The 16,428-nt window shown below is 47.2% G+C and overlaps 1 protein-coding gene across 1 annotated transcript in view; it reads left to right on the top strand.

Moving 5' to 3' along the window:
* Window positions 1-7,014: 7,014 nt before the first annotated feature.
* The window catches only part of PRKG1 (protein kinase cGMP-dependent 1), a 513,542-nt gene continuing 504,128 nt past the window's right edge, over window positions 7,015-16,428 (top strand). The window contains exon 1 of the mRNA XM_087766550.1: window positions 7,015-7,352. Coding sequence (XP_087622676.1) covers window positions 7,087-7,352 — 266 coding nt within the window. The 5' untranslated portion in view covers window positions 7,015-7,086. The remainder of the gene's footprint in view (window positions 7,353-16,428) is intronic.

The following is a 16,428-nucleotide window of genomic DNA, read 5'->3' on the forward strand; positions in this document are numbered from 1 at the left end:
CACAAGTCTGGCAGAAAGTGACTTTTTTTTTTTATTGAGTTATGAGAAAGCTCTCAATTTTTCTGCATGTTCAACATTTTGCAAAAATTACCACATGCAGAATGGGAGTGAGGATACAGCCTTAAGAACCACAAATGCAGAGAGGGAAACTCTTCTGGGATAGCATAGAGAAAAAAAACAGTAGGAATTCAGGTGCAGACATTCAGATTGTCTAAATTTGGATGCTGGATTTTTGTAGCCCCAACAGGTCTTGCTTGTGCAGTTTAATTTTTTTTTTTTTTTTCTCAATATTAAAAAGAAAAGTGCCCTTTGCAGTCTATATACTGGCAAAAATGTATTGGATTGCAGTGGGACAGTGAAGGAGGGAGAAATGAGACAGCCGTACGTCATGGCTGCCTGCGGAATGAAAGGGAGCGTGTCTGAGAGCATGTGCAGTTGTGCAAATGCCTACAGAGGGGGGAGTTAATGTTATTTACATAATAACATGCCAAAACCCACGCGGGGCCTGGGGGATTGGACTGGATAAAACTAGAATGAAATCCCTGCTATCCTTGGAGTTGCTGGAGGTTTTTTTTTTCCCCGCTAGCCTGCTGTTGAGTGGTCGCAGTGAGAGCTCGGCAATAAGAGCATGTATGTGATGATACCGATATATCCAAATAAATATTTTCAGCTTCCTATTTGTCCTTAAGTTAAGGAAAATGACATCCTGTTTGTGACACTCTGATGATTATTTTAATTTATATTAATATGAGAAGAAATTAAACCTATGGGACCGTATACAAAGCAATAAGCCATAAGCAACAGTGAGAAAACATGCCAAAAAGCAAGAGAAGAATATAAGGAAATATTTCTAGCTTATCACTGCAAGAAAAATATTTAATGTGGGACATCACTATATTTCTGTGAGCTAATGAAATTTTATAAGCCAAAATCCTAGATATCGGTGATCAGAATAGTTTTCTCCACCTCACAGTGTCTGTAATGTCATTTTGCTGGAAGTTTTGATGGGTTGTAATTAATAGCGGGGGGTGGGGTGGGTGAGTGTAAATTCAATCCAGTTCTATGGAAATGCTTGAGCAACATCGTTGGATGTTTTCTGTGATCCAAAGGAGCAATGTATTTCTTGCACACTTAAATTTCTTGCGCGCTTTAGTAGCTGCAGGGCTTACAGCTGTAAGACACGCAGTATATACATCCTCGCACACTTCTCTCTGCCCAAAGCCAACTCAAAGGCACTTTTGGAAGGTGTCAGGCAGCAAGGAAGACTGTAAGAAGCTCTGCAAGGAGCTCAGCATGCAGGCTGCTTCATGGCATCAGCTGCTAGGGGGTTGAGAAGGCTGATTTTTTTAATATAAATATCTCTCTTGCATTTCCCCATGCAAAGAAAACTGTGTTTGGATGCTTTCCACTTGCCTTCTGGGGAGTTACTGTGTGGTGAAAAGGCCTTATAGCAGTTAGTAAATTAGACACTGAGGAGGTGACACAGTTTATTAAATTACCTGGTGAAACAGGGACTAAAATGATGTTCACTGAAGACGGAAACAGCACAAAATTAATCCTTCCTCTTTATCATCTTAAAATGCCCTCCCATAACAAATTCTCTTGTGTGTGATAAGAAAAATGATTAAAAAGACAAACCTGGAAGAAGGCAAAGAGTGCCTGGGCTCCATCCGAATTCAATTAGCACTTAATCTGGTACCACCCTGCTTTTGGCATTGCACCTATTCCCAAGGGGTGATTTACCAAATAAAGCTGAAAGATGAAGGGAGAACAGGACTGCATGAACAAGCCAGGGCTGGGAGACGCTGTGACGATGTGACTGATGGCCAATGAGGGCCACCAGCATCACACCTGGAACTCGGGGCACTGTGTGCAATAGGACACGTGGCAACATCATCTCTTGCATTGCATCCATGTGTCTGAAGAGAGACCCTCTAGATTTTGAATATATGAAATATCTGCTGCCCTTTAAAACAAAAATACCTTTGATGTATTCTTTAACCACTGCTTTTATTAATGCTGTCCCTTTATAAATGCAAGTGCAAACCCCTCTAAATGTCATAAAGTCCTACCTAGTGTTCCATCTGTCATCTGATCCGTAAGACAGCTGCTTCCCTTAGGAAGCTGACACAAAACTTTAGCTGATGTTAAGGGGGGCGGGGAATATGTTTAGACCTTTGTCACTATTTAAATAGATGATAAATACTGATTTTTAATTTTTAAATATCTTTTTTTTTTTTAACATGGAGGGGATTACTGACTTCGTATGGCTCCTCCTAAACACACAGCGCTGTGACCTTTATTGCTGCAGAGGTTCTTCGCTTGCAAAAGTGAGGTTTTTTTTTTAAAAAAGAGAAACGGTAGGGGCTGTACAGGTGGAATAAAAGCCAGTGTATTGATTTTATAAAAACCCAGCATCACCTTTGATACTCTGTTAAAGTTACACTAAGGGATAGCTGGCATGGCTTCCAGCGGGATAATTACAGCCCCAGTCTGAGTAATGTCTGCATGCTTCGGGCTTGCAAAATGATCTGCCTTTATTAGAAGGAGCTTGAATGAGAAATGAAGGCGCTGATCTTTCCTGGGTTCGATAGCTGGCATATTTTACATATCTACTTTCTGTAAACTGTTTTCTATAGTGCTTCATAACAGAAAAGCTGCTGGGAGCCAAGAAAATAAGCTCTGGCAGTGCTGGCCAAAGCCAACAGGGTTACTTCCAGCAGCACATTGCATTTTGCCTCCTTTGTACGTGAAAATTTGTCACTGTGGATGTTCACCCACAGTTGGGAGTTAGTCATGGGAATGGAGGGACTCGCTCCTTTGGGATGCTCTGGGACTGGCCTATCTGGCAAAACGTTGCCCTTTCTTACAGATGGTATCATGCTCTTTCCTTGGATAAATTATAATCCCTTGGGATATCGCCAGATAGACTCAAAAGCTGCATTTTAAAAAAGCATGAATAAAAGGCACCAATAATTAGCTGATTGTAAAACTCTTTGCCCACTTTTGTAGGAGCTACCTGAGTTACAATCAGTTTTTCCCCCTATCCTTACCACTGGCAATAGCTGCAACTGTCCCTATCTTAAAAGCAAAATATTAATACCAGGGGCTATCCAGGATAAATGGGACTATCTAAGATAAATGGGACTGTCTGTGTTGTTATTTTCTGCAGCTGCCTGGTGAATTTGCAGGAAAGATGGGGCAGGTGCGTAATGTTTCCCCCACCCCAGGAAGAAGATGGGATAACCCTGAACCCTCTTGTTGCTGCAAGGTCACTGGCTGTGTTGCTCCAAACCTGCTTGCCCTGAAGGGTTTCCAGTTAGGAGCTGCCTTACTCCCTGCCTGGTTTTTCATGTGTATGGGATGTCTGGAGGACTTAAGAGTGTCAAAGTCAATTAAGACATCTGGCCCTACTCAGCGTCTTAATTCTTCTTGCTGTTGCTTTGTTGCAGGTTGTGTTTTTTCTCTGCGCTTTTTGAAAGATGCTCATCGTTAGATAAAACCACAGTTGCTTTAGGCTAAATCCATATACTGCATGAGTCGTGTTCCTGGAAGGGCCGATGGATGCTGAGGGTGACTTTGGCTTGATGTAGGGACCAAAGACAGGCTGCGATTTCACAGGCTTCACGAACTGCTTGTTCTGTGGGTAACTCTTATTTGGGCTTCCCCAGGAGCTGACCTTGAAGCTGCAGCAGTTGCTGGTTGTAAAATTGGTAATGCTCCTTGGTGACTTGCTGTGGCTGTCAGTAAGCTCATGGATTCAATTCAATGTCTGTTTAGTGGCATGTACATAATTATATATATATAAAAATACATATATATATATTTAGCCCTTAATCTGGATCCAAAGTGGACGACTGAGTGTTTTCCCTTCTGTGACTCCCAATCAAAGCCAGATGGGATATTAATAATGATCACATGCTGGACTGCTCATAGACTTAAAACTGAGGTTGCATGGGCAAGAAGGCATGTTGGGACCTGCTTCTGCTGTCCTCTGCTCCAGGGATTTTATTTTGTTTAAGTAAAAACTCCACTATCAAAAGAGAGAGAGAGTCATAGGCAGTGTCTGTACTTGGGGTCCAGTAATGCAGCAGTGAAGACTGGAGAACTTGTCAGTGCATGGTGGCGATGACAAGATATTAGCCATTGTTTTAATTCATGGTAAATATATAATGATACTTAATTCACAGTATGCTTGCAGTTTTCTCTTTGCGCTGCTGGGCTCTAGGGCTGTGAAATGACTCAAATCCAAAAGTGCTGTTACTGGGGTAGAAACATGGAGTTGCACAGTTCCAATAAAAGAGCGTTTAGCTGGTTTTTAAAAACCTCTTAGGGAAAGTTGCATCCTTCTTCTGATGCATGTGATCGTTGTAGGACAGAAATGCAAAAATTACATTTGGGAACTGCCTTGTGGCTGCTACTTGTTGGAGGTCCCTGCTGGTCTGTTGTCCTCCCTCTGCTTTCCTTGGTCAGGGCACAGTGAGGGTTGGGAAATGGCAGCAGTGTGGCCAACACGAGTGCTAAACCCCTCTCCTTGCTCTCCAAATATACTTGAGCTGAGTATATTTGGGGTTTGGTTTTTTACATGTATTCTGCTGTTTTTCTGGCAATGCTTCCAGGTTGGTCTTGGCAATTATTGAAGTGAGAAGTTACTTCTGAAGTTATTAGATGCAGAAACTCTCCAGGAGTCCTGTACCTCATGGACTGGGGCTTTTAGCAACACCAGGGACCCCAGGAACCACGGGAGGGACTTCCCCACCATGTGTGGAGGAGCATCCCACACCCTGCGTCCTGCTGTTGCACACAGGTCATCCCGATGTTCCTGGGGACTGAGGACTACCTCCACCTCAAATTAAAACCATATTATGACTGTACACTGATCTGGTATGAAGCACTTGTGTTGCTTGGTTATCATCTCTTTAAATTGTGGTTATTCCAGTATTTATCCTGGTTTCTGTTTTCTGCGTGCAGGCTGAAGCTTATAGGAAATCTTTGAATATGAATAATGAGCAGTGAGTTTAAAACATAGCCCTGAAAAGCCTGGTTTGATATTGGTGAAATCTGACTGCTTAATTATGTGTTTTATAAGGAAATTATGTATTTTCTGGTGCATTTCTTTCTCTAGTTTCCCGAACAGCAATTACTTTCACAAAGGCTCCAAGGAGTGCAGAGATGGTGTTCCTGTTTTCCTAAATGAAGCATTTTTTAAGAAACAAGATTTTAACAGGGACATATATCACGAAGGTGCTGAGCATCAGTGCGTGGCCGAGCTCCCGGCTGCCCCTCCCCAGCTTCGCCCCTTCCCCTTCCGAGCAGCGTGTGGAGGGTCCTTCTGTCTGTCTATGAATCTTTGCCCCGTGCTACACAATCGTTTCCTACACGAGATGGCGCTCTTTGCCTTTCAATAAAGCAAAATGCAATTATTATTAATATTTTTTTAAATTATCCCCCAGCACTTGTCCCCCTCAGCCCTGCCTGACCCCTTGGCATCAGGGATGCTCCTGGGCTGAGGATGGGAACTGGGAGCAGCTCTGACCCCAGAGGTTTCCATCTATACATGAAAGGCTGGGGGGGACAGATAGAAGTGTGTGAAAACACCCCACCACCTCCAGCTCATTAAAAGAGAGGCTGCTAATTGATTTCTTTTCCACCTTAATTTAAGACTCCTTTGGTACAGCTTTGTCCTCCAAGCCCAGCTCAGATGCTTTGCCCTGTTCTTGCCCTGCCCTAGCAAGCCTGCGAGCCCCAAATCCAGGGGACAAGACCCCACGGCTTCCCCAGGTTGGGGTGTGGACACTGAGGGATTTCCTGGGCTCCTTTGGGGCACAAGGCCTGGCTGTGGGGCTAGGCCAGGCCCCACTTTTTGCCTGCAGTAAGGGGCTCCTGCCCTCCTTCCTGGAAGCAAGGGGGGTTTGGGAGGGAAATGTGATAGTGGATCTGATGGTGCCCTTTGCCAGCCAGCATTAAAAATTCATGTGCATGATGGGCTCTTCCAAATAAGTCCAGGAGGGGTGTGTTCCTGCCTCCTCAGAGCTGCTGGCAAGCATACAGGCTCCCTGCTCTCCCCAGCCCCCCACCAGCATCCCCCCTGGGGGACCGGGTGCCAGCAGGGCCTCAGTGTCTGTGTGCCTGGTGATGGGCTCTGCTCCCTCGTGGTGTGGGGTGTGGACTGCCCATGCATGCTGGGATGAAGGGTACCTGGTGTGTGGGAAGCTGGGTGCCTAACAGGAAGATGGGGGGTGGCTGGCATGTGTTGTGGGGTGACCTGGAGGGCAGGGATGTGGGGCACCTCGAGGAGGGTGGGGAACAGGGAACCCTAGTGGGGAGGGATGCAGGTGCTTAAGAGGGGTGGGATGTGGGGAAGGATGCTGGGGGGGGGGGGGGGAATGTGGGGTGCCCCAGTGGGGACGTATGTGGGACGTCCTGGCAGGGAGGGCTGCAGGGTGGCACGTAGGGTGCCCTGGCAGGGACAGAAGTCGGGTACTCCGGGGATGAGGGATGGGGGTGCCCGGGAGAGACTGGGGTGCCGAGGAGGGGTAACGCAGCAGCGCGGGTTGTGGGGTGCCCCGGGGGGTGGGATGCTGCGCTCTCGGGAGGGAGGGCGGGGCGGGGGGCGGCTCCACGTGGCTCATTAGCAGAAGGCAATTTAATATTTATGAAGTGCTCTTGTTTGAATCCCAAGTCTTCGGCTCCAGTTACAAGGAGCTGCGTCACCCTCCGATCACATGGTAATTGTTGCTATTTCCAGGATCCCAGCCTCGCAGAGTGGCACAAAAGCTCTTTTCCCTTTTCTTGTCTTTCCCCCCCCCCCGCCCCCTTTTCCCTTCTTTCTTTCTGGTGTTTTCCCCCCACCCCCCCTCCTGGTTTCCCGCTCGCCGGCTGCCGGCGGAGCGCAGGACAGGGTTTGGGGATGCCGGGGCGGCTGCCCTGACCCGGGGCGGGCAGGAGCCCCCCCCCCCCCCCGCCCCTCTCCCGGGGAGCAGATCCGGCCGCTGCCGCGGCGGCTGCCGGCGGTTCCTCGATGAGAGCTGCCCGCCCCGGCCCGGGACCGGCTCGGCACTAGCGCCGGAGGGGGGCACTCCCAAAATGACCGAGCTGGAAGGGGACTTCACTAAGCTGCTGCTACTGAAGGAGGAGAGGATCAAGGAGCTGGAGCGGCGGTTGGGGGAGAAGGACGAGGAGATCCAGGAGCTGCGCCGGCGGCTGCACAAATGCCAGTCGGTGCTGCCGGCCCCCAGCCCGCACATCGGGCCCCGCACCACCCGGGCACAGGGCATCTCGGCCGAGCCGCAGACCTACCGCTCCTTCCACGACCTCCGCCAGGCTTTCCGCAAGTTCACCAAGGCCGAGAGGTAGGGACGCGCACCCGCGCAAAAACCCCTTCCCGGGTGGGGCGGCCGGGAGGGGACACCGCATCCCTCTCCGCCTCGGGTCCCCGGAGAAGCGGCATCAACCCCGCCCGGACGGGGGGGTGGAGGAAGCGCGGGGCGCATTAGGGGCTTTCAGCCGGCGGGAGGCAGCCCTGGGGGGATCGGATAACCCATTGCTGCCGGCCCGGCCCCCCCACCCTGCCCTTCCCCTCCCCGCCGCGGCCCCGCTCCGGCTCCCCGGGGGGATGCTCGGACGGGGCTGGGAGGACCCGGCGGGGCGGCAGGCGGCGGTTCCTCCCCGACGCTGGGAAAAGTTTGCAGCGGGGCTGGGAAGTTGTTTGGCCGCCGTCCGAGAGCCAGCCCCGGGCGGGCAGCGCCCACCCGCCCGCCCCAGCCCCGGGGCAGGTGCTTCCCCCCCCCCAGCCTCCCTTTCCTGACCCTTATCCTCCCCAAAAACTAAAGCCCACACTCCTCCACCCGTGGGCCTTGCACCGGTGCTTTGCCTCCGGTTATCCCCCTGCGTCAGTGTCGGGCACCCATGGAGGGGTTTTTGGGGGGGAAATGGGGTTCTGTATCACTCAACCCGGGGTCTCAGGGAGTTTCAAGTGCGTGACTCTCTTGCCTTAAGACACTGTGAAAACCGGGGGAGCGCGGTGCTGCTCCTGCTCCTGGGGGATTTTGAGCGTGACGGGATAGTTGCTGTGGGAGCGAGAGTTCTGGGCGACTGCAGCACGCGGGACCCTGTGTCACCCTCCTTTCGGCAGAGGCTGTTGCTGGCACTCGCCCAGTAAGAGACAGTCTGATTTCTTGTATGCGTAGTGATTTATTTCAGCAAAATCATTCCTGACAGTATTTCTTGTAGCTGGGTGTATCTGGGTGCGGATCCACGCTGCTCTCCTCAATCTTCTCACAAAACATACCTTGCCATCACCCAGACAAAACTCCTGCTCTTTCCTCCATAGTTGTTCCCTGCCCTTCATTAAGGAGGCTATTACTCATTTAAAGATAAATGAGGAGCAATTGGCTTTGGACTTTTTTTTAATCTAGTATTCTTTTTCCTGACTGTATGGGGTGATTTAATAAACTAAACTGCTATGCCCAGGGAGGTGTGTGACTGCCGGCCATGCAAGCAAAGTGTGTCAGTTCATCATTCCCCGTGTTAGCGCATCCCTTCGCACCCCCTGCCTGAAGCTGAGGCCATGTACTATGGCCAGAGAAGAAATCCAGGTCCAACTTTTTCCTTTGCCGTTGCTTTTTTTGAAGGCTGTGATCGTCCCAAGCCTTGACTACTGCAGGGGAAGGTGACGGAGACCTGGCACCCACAGTAACGGTAGGGACTCCGGTGCCCGCCCATGTGTAATAACTGATTTAGGAGTTATTAAACCTGCTCACAGCTCTAGCAAGGTTTCATCCTTGCCTGAGACTTTCCTCTGCTGTTCCTAGCTTGGGCTGGCTGGCCAGCACCAGAAAACACTGCATCCGTGTGATGTTGTGAAGGTTGTTTGCCCCATCCTGCATCGTTCCTGTCACCCAGAGACGTTGTTTCAACACACAGGAAAAACTCTTTGTGAGGCCTGCAGGCATTTCCCACCACCCTCCGGGCTGGCACTTCATCCCCTGGCATCGTCCCATACCTTGGCCTTGCTTGTGGTAGCTATGACGATGGTAACCAAGCCAGTTTGGGATTGCTCTCAGGTTTTAATTAAGGTCCGCTTAGTTCTTCCCCGTCTCATTGCTGGAAGAGCGATGGGCAGCTACATGGTGTACCAAACACACTGCACCCGCAACCTGGCCTTTTTTCCTTTATTATACCCAAATTAACACCCACCAGTGGGTTAAATAAACTTGTGTTTTCACGAGCAGCGTCTCACCCGTTGATGCGGTTCCACGTTGCTGCTACTGCATCCTGGGTGCTGGGGGTAAAGGGCTTTGCTGCAGTCAGTCCCTGCCAAGAGGATGATGATGTTTCCCAGTTTTCGATGCCGACTGGAGGTATAAGTGGGTCTGGTGCCAGCTCCCTTTAATGTCTCTGTGGGTTTCTCTGGCTTTTTCATCTAAAAACTGCTGACAGCATTTTGGTTAATTTATTTATAGGGGTAACTTACAGACCTATAACAGTTTCCTGCCTGCATTTTAGCAACAGCAGCTGATGGCATCATCTAAACTATTCATCCCACAAGTCTTCAGGTCCCTGAGAGGTTGGAGGCAGGTAATACCTCTTTTCTAAAACCCAGAGACAACTTCCATACCGTAAAAACCCTAATATGTTGTTTATACCCATCTGTTTTGTGTGTTGATTTCAAATTAATGCCGATAGAAATGTTTTTATCCAGGTCCAGGATCACCCTTCAAATTCTTTTTCATCTCTGAAGATAAAGACATAGCTATCGACAGTGTAATTAATTTTATTTAGGGCAAGCTTGTCTGTAATATACACTGACGTTTAAAACTCTCAAGAAGTTGAAACTAGTAAATGGGATGATAGAAACTCAAAAAGTAGTTAAATCCTAGCTGAAAGCAGAAAATAGAGTTTGTCTTTGGCAATATGTTCTGTGTCTTGTAAACCATCCCTGTAATGTGTAGCAGGGTCAAAGCTGTAAAGACTTGCAAAGATCCAAATAAAGGGCCTGTGAAAATAGAAAGGTATTGGAAGACCGGTTATCTTTTGTCTGGAAGTATGTTTTTATGCTGTTATTCCTCCTGATAACCTAATTGTATAGATTTTAATGGAAGAAAGCAAAGCATTTCCATGCAGATGGTCACATGTATCTGTTGTAAATCAGTTTGGTTTTTTTCCAAAATAGTCAGGACACTGGCACTTTCTATGTCTGTTTTTCAAAATACAGTTCTTCCCTGTTGTTTTCTTGATCCGTTCCTGCTAGTGGAGATTTGTGTTGAGGAAAGAGACACGCTTCTTGTAACTGATTCATGAGTTTATATTTGTTCAGTGAGTTTTTATTCACTTGTACCTAAACCTGATAAGTGTTTTGGATCATGCACAGATTTGACGTTGTCTGATCCTGCATAAGGCAGGTGCTTATTGCAATATAAAGAAGGAAAAACAATTTGTCGTTGGTTTTGCTAGCACGGTAAGAGCCATCCGCGGCGTGACTGGATGATACAGCAATCGAGGCACTTTGCTAATGCCTTGGAAAGCGGTTCCTAGGAAATGATCCCAGTTGCTAAGCAAAGGCTCTGCCACGGCGCGAGCGCTATAAATGATGCAAAAAGTAAATGCCGAGGTGTACTCAAAGCACTTGGCTAGGACTAACAGTCAGATAAGGACCGTGGGGTCTTTCAAAACTGCCTCATTCCTGCAGCAAGGTGCTTTTTGAAAACCTGAGGGGTGCTAATCTGCGGGTTTTCAGCATCCAAAGATGCTTTGTGCCACGTGAATGAGTGATGTGAGCCATAATCCCTGTCTTTTAAATCGTCTTCTCGGTAAATTCTAGCAACTGCATTCTTTAATTCAGAGGTGCAATATCTAATTCCAGCTTAATCCTGCTTATTGGGGTTGACGAGCCTTATTCAAACCAGGGCAACGCTAAATTGCTTTGGAAACTGTTAAATGCTTTGAAATAGTGGCTAAATCTTTGCCGGTATTAATGTGCCAGAGCCACGACTAAAAGGCGGTCACGACCATACAAACAATTATGCTTTACATGTTTAATTATATCCTCAACTTTACAAAATTTGGTTTGGACGATCCCGTCTCTGTGTTTTTCCGCATCAGTTTATATCTGGCACGATGCTATAGATTCAATCTCGGCATCATTTAAGAGAAGCAATGAGTTTTCCCCACCCTATTCCCATAACTTACCCATCCTTCTTTGCTGCACCAGCTAACTTCATCTACAACTTTTTAGTGGGTTTTCCCCTCTTTTACTTTATTTTGGGAAGCGTTTGCCACAAGATGGCAGTGGGGTCTAACGTTTAAGGCAAGGTATTGGGGTGTATTGTGGTTTCAGCTTCACAGCCCTGGCCCAGTAGTCCCGCAGATGGTTCTCTGGATGAAATCCCATGATTAATCTATCATTTTCCCCACTTCCACCTTGCCCGAGGTGTTGGGGGGGATGTGTTGCTGAGAGTGTGTGTTCACCCATGGTGTTTAAACTCAGTATTAAAGGCTTCAGGGGGTCTATATGGTACTGTGGATGGAGGATTGGAGCAGATGCTCTCAACTTCATATAGCTCCTCGCTCCAACGCTTGCAATAAGCTGGTGTTTGATGATGGCAGGATCAACCCATCTCACGGCTGCTAAAGTCAGACTTCGGGTACTGCTCAGGCCAGAACTGACTGCACAGAGGATAAAAACTGGGCAGTCTGGGAGGTCTCTAGTCCAAAACTCAAGGCAAGGTCATCCTTAAAGCTGGACCGAGCTGCGTGGGTTGCACCAGCGTAAAGCAAAGGGATCCTCTGCATGACTTTGTGCTTCTCCATCACTTCTCCCTCCCCCATAACACAGTTTTGGCTTACAGCTTGCCCCCCATGGCTGTCTCCACTGCTCGTGGGGCTGGGGAGGGTTGGCCTGTTGATGGCTTCACCCATGCTTTGCTCTCACCACCCCAAGCCTGGCAAGAGAGAGTTTCTCCCTCCCTGGGGCAGCTGGGGCTGTGCTGCTTCCTCCCTCAGCCCTCTTTCTGGGAACTCAGCTCCCAGCTCGGTGGCTGAGTTGCATTAATTTAGACATGATCTCATCATCTGCCAGCCACTAAAGCAATATCAATCCTGCATTTGGCCTCCATGTGAAAAACAACCCAACTGCTTCCCCGGTACCTGTAACCACCATCCCTCGAGGCTTTGGAAGGCTGGAAAATGAGCATTTGCTTTATTTTTTTTACTATTGGGGGGCAAAAATGTAACCTGCTGCAAATATGTAACACTTCAGTTATGTTAAGGACAGCCTTTAAGCTAAGGAAAGAACATTTTGGGACCATAGCTCATCTAATATTTGATACCACTAAGTAGCTATGCTTTAAATAGTTTAAACAGGCAGATTTTGCTGTCTCTGAGTCCTCTGTGTGCCTGCTATTTCTCGTTAGCAATATCTCTGTTAGAATCAGCATCACTTTCCAAAGCTCAGAGGAAGGGTATGGGGGACAGCAGTAATTTTGACATTAATTACTACCCTAAAAAAATTCCTCTGTTCCCTCATTTACTGAGGGAAATCACTGATCATCACTGATCTGCTCCCATCTGCTCCTGGCGTGCTGCGAAAGCACATTCCTTGGATGCTTCATCCCTGGGTGATTGACACCGAAGATAGTAAGGATTTTATTAGATTAAATTATATCAGCATAGGGAGAATTAATCCTGCTCTCATTGCCTCTAGTGTCAGTAGCCAGTCACTGGCCCAAAGAGAGAGGAAAATATGAAGGAGGGAAGTTTGATCAGGTGTTATTTAACTTGGGGATAGCTGGAAAATATTGCAAAGGGAGCAATTGAAATGGGAGCCAGAATCTTTGCTTGGTTAGTCTCCTCTCTAATTATTTGGATGGAGCAACTTAGTCTGTGGTATGAAGCAGTGAAAGATATTGAGTGAAGTTTGGTGACAAGCGGGTTGTTGCATGCCGTAGGAAGAGGTACGGCACAGGTCATCGGGTCCCTTGAGAGGGCTGAGGTCAGTAAAATAATCGGAAGGATTTTAGAGAGAGAGAAGAGCAAATGTTTATTGTTAATCAATTGAAACCATTTCCCTTCTTTTAATTTTTAATGGACTGAAGTTACCACTCCCCCTTCCCTGGGCATTGCTTTCCTTCGGCTCACGGGGGACCTGAAAAGTGAGCCGCAACGCAGGGAAATCGCACTCCCGAAGGGCACTGGATGGCACCTCTCTGCCGGGTATGGCTAGGCGTCCATCTGTTTGTCACCAGCAGCCCTGACGACTGACACCACCTTTTCCGTTGTATCCATTAGGTGCTTCCTTACAGGCAGAACGGTATCACTGCTATGACAGCACATCAAAAGCAGCTACATTGAGCTTTTCCTTTCACCTCCTGCAAAAATAATATCAAACATATATTTATTTATATGTAAATATATAAAATAAAAAAAAATTAGATTATTTGATATGATCCCTGGCCCTTGTGAAAAAGAATGGGCAAGATGGCGGAATTTAAACTTTTCTGGGTGGTTTTTAAGGAAAACTTGAAATACCTAGCTTTGCTATTTATTCCTCGGTTTTATACTGAGGAAAGCCTACAACATCGTGACACGAGATCCCAAACCTGACCATCACCATCATGGCTAACGGCTCGTGCATCACCTGCTGGGTCTCAGCACCCTTGTACCATGCAACACCGTGCTGTGCAGGGGGTGACTCCATGGTCCCTGGGGGCAGGATCAGGCCCAGGATGGTCAGGAGATGAGCTGCTGCTGCCCATCCTTGGCTGACGCAGAGTTGTTCCCAGCGGCGTCATTGCAAATTCTTCCTTCTGCCTATTTTTAAATGCCTCAAGTAATGAGGCTTTCGGTGCCTCCCTTGGGGGACTAAACTGCAGGCAGACAGATTTTCAGGCAGCTGCCAGATTACTGTATAACCCACCTTTTGCCTGCCCAGAGCTTGCCTGCTTTGGTTATGAATCCCTGAAAATGTGATTACATATAAGCTTTAAACCTATAGCTGTGCTCCCAGGCAAGGTCACGATAAACTGCTTTTCTCTCTCAGATACTTGATGCATCTCATTTTAAAAAAATATAAAAGGGAGACGGGATCTAGCAAATGCGTTGTTTTATTTCTCTACAGCAGCTTGTGGACATCATCTTGGTTTGGAGGAGAAAAAGGGTCCTGTGTCTCACTTGCTGCTGCATTTTTAAAAGCAGCGCATAGATGTAGGCATATATGGTATTGTAAACAGCTTGGCCACAGTCGCTCTTTATTTGGCTTCTTTTTAGTCACAGCAAGTGTCAATTTTGTCAGAACTGTACCATGGAAAAGGTAATTCTCTAAGCAAAAAATCCCCCTGGTGGTGAAGTGCATCAAAGTAAAATGAGATAGAAAGGACTAAAATAAGACTGTGAGTCCCTCTTTGCAGCTTTACTGATGAGAAACTTCAGAAAAAAGCCTTCCCAAGATATCCACTTGGTTGCCTGTGGAGTTGATGCAGGTCCTGGAAAATATCTAACAGCTTGGCAAGGGGCTTCTTAAAGAGCTTTACCCTCTGCCATGACCTCCTGGCTGGAAAAGATGAGGACTGCTTTTTTTTTATAGGCCTTTTCTACGTTTTGCTCATGAATGTTTTTTTGAGCATATTTGTTTCATTAGTAATAAAACCCTGTAGTCACAAATGAAGCATGTATGCATGGAGAAGAGGCTAAAAAAGCTGGAGGGACGGAGGCTGAACTCAGGACCGCGCGTGTGGCAGCAGGAGCTAGGATGCTCTGAACCCAGCTGTGGGGATCTGCAAGAACAAACGGTCATGTTTATATTCTTGGATCAAATTAACTTTTGGGGCAAAGCCCAAACTTTGTGCAAAACACTACAAGAGAGGGGGAGCAACCTCTCCAGTTGTGCAACCAAGTCTCTTGGCTGCATCCAGTGGGGTCTTGAGGTTTTGAGAGGTGGAAAGATCAGGTGGTGGTCGCGTACCTGAGCGAGAAAGGGACTTTGTGATTCAGTGCCCAAATCTGTCCGGCTGATGGCTTGTGGGCTCTTCATCCCCAGGGATGCCCTGACTTGCCTGGACATGGCCCTGAGCAACCTGCTGTAGCTGCGATGTTTGCTGTGCTGGGAGTGGACCAGAAACTCTCCAAACTAAATCTTTCTGGGTTTTTTTGAAGTGTCTGTGGCTTAGTGCTCCTGAGTGATGAGCTCTTTGAAGTCAAATCTGCCAGCAAGGTGGCTGTGGCTGTACCCAGACCTCATGGCAAGAGGGTCAACCAGAGCTTTGGTAGTTAGGGAGAACAGCGATGCCATGCAGCTGGGGAGGGACAATCCTGGATTTGGTGCAGGCTTGAGTGACATCCTGGAGAGCCCATGACCAGGACTAGCTTCAGTTTTGATTGCTGGTTGATGATTAGATTAATGAGATCTGCTTAGTTATCAAATGGCTTCATCTCTTCCCAGAAAGAAGTTTGAATAAATCCCAGAAAACTTGTGTCAAGGGAAGATGTTTCACTGTAGCACAAACTGATCTAAACAATGTCAGACTGAATAAAAATGTTCATTTGAATCCTTCTCTACTGTTGAGCCTAGCTGTATGATAAAGACATCCTTTGGTTTTGAGGGGGCTTTTTGCAATGCACTCCAACGCATTCAATTTTAGTGTAACAGAGCAGGTATAACTTTCCATTTAGTTTAAACGTCAATTAGAACAGGAAATTACATATAGTCCTAAAATACAGCTGATGGCTTTCCTGAAAGATGACAAGCTCTGAAGGACATGCCAAAGCACCTTTGTGTTGCGTTTCCCCTCCCGAGAGACGCTGCTTTATCTCTGAAAGAGTGAGGGTCCATTAAAATTGTCCATTAAAGATGTGAGGAGCATTGTATACTGTTATATACACTGGAGCAGGACTGCCTGCTCTCTCTAGGGCTTGGAAACCTTTCTGTATTTTACAGGGCGAATGTATCAAGTGGAGCTTTAATAGAAGCATATTATTGGTAGCACGTACTGGTACAGCAGCAGGTGAACATGATATTAAAGTCTTCCTGACCTGCAGTGATGTACGATTTGGGTTAGAGACAGTAGAAAAATAAAAGCTGAAGATGTAACTAAGCATAAAGGAAGTTTTACCTCCTGTTTGACGTAAGTCAGTTTTATTTTGCACTCCTTCGGCTTTCTTCAAGCATTTGTGGGTTTGAGACTTGTTGGTACCTAGAATGGGGTAAAACATACACCTGCAATGTCCTTGTAGCAGTAAATTAAAATCTGCATGCGATATTATCACTATTTAATTTCTTTAAACTCTTTAATGCTTCATTAAATGACAAGGATTGGCCCAAGATCCGTACTCTGTATTATTTATCCTGCAGTGCATGAAAGCAGGAAGGATAACTGGGGATAAATTCTTGAGCCAGTAATGTGCTGAGATCCCAAACAAATATACCCAAATCCT

This window comes from Nipponia nippon, unplaced genomic scaffold (assembly GCF_047370975.1).
Source record: "Nipponia nippon isolate SJK-2023a ecotype South Korea unplaced genomic scaffold, ASM4737097v1 scaffold_3, whole genome shotgun sequence".
Lineage (NCBI taxonomy): Eukaryota > Metazoa > Chordata > Aves > Pelecaniformes > Threskiornithidae > Nipponia > Nipponia nippon.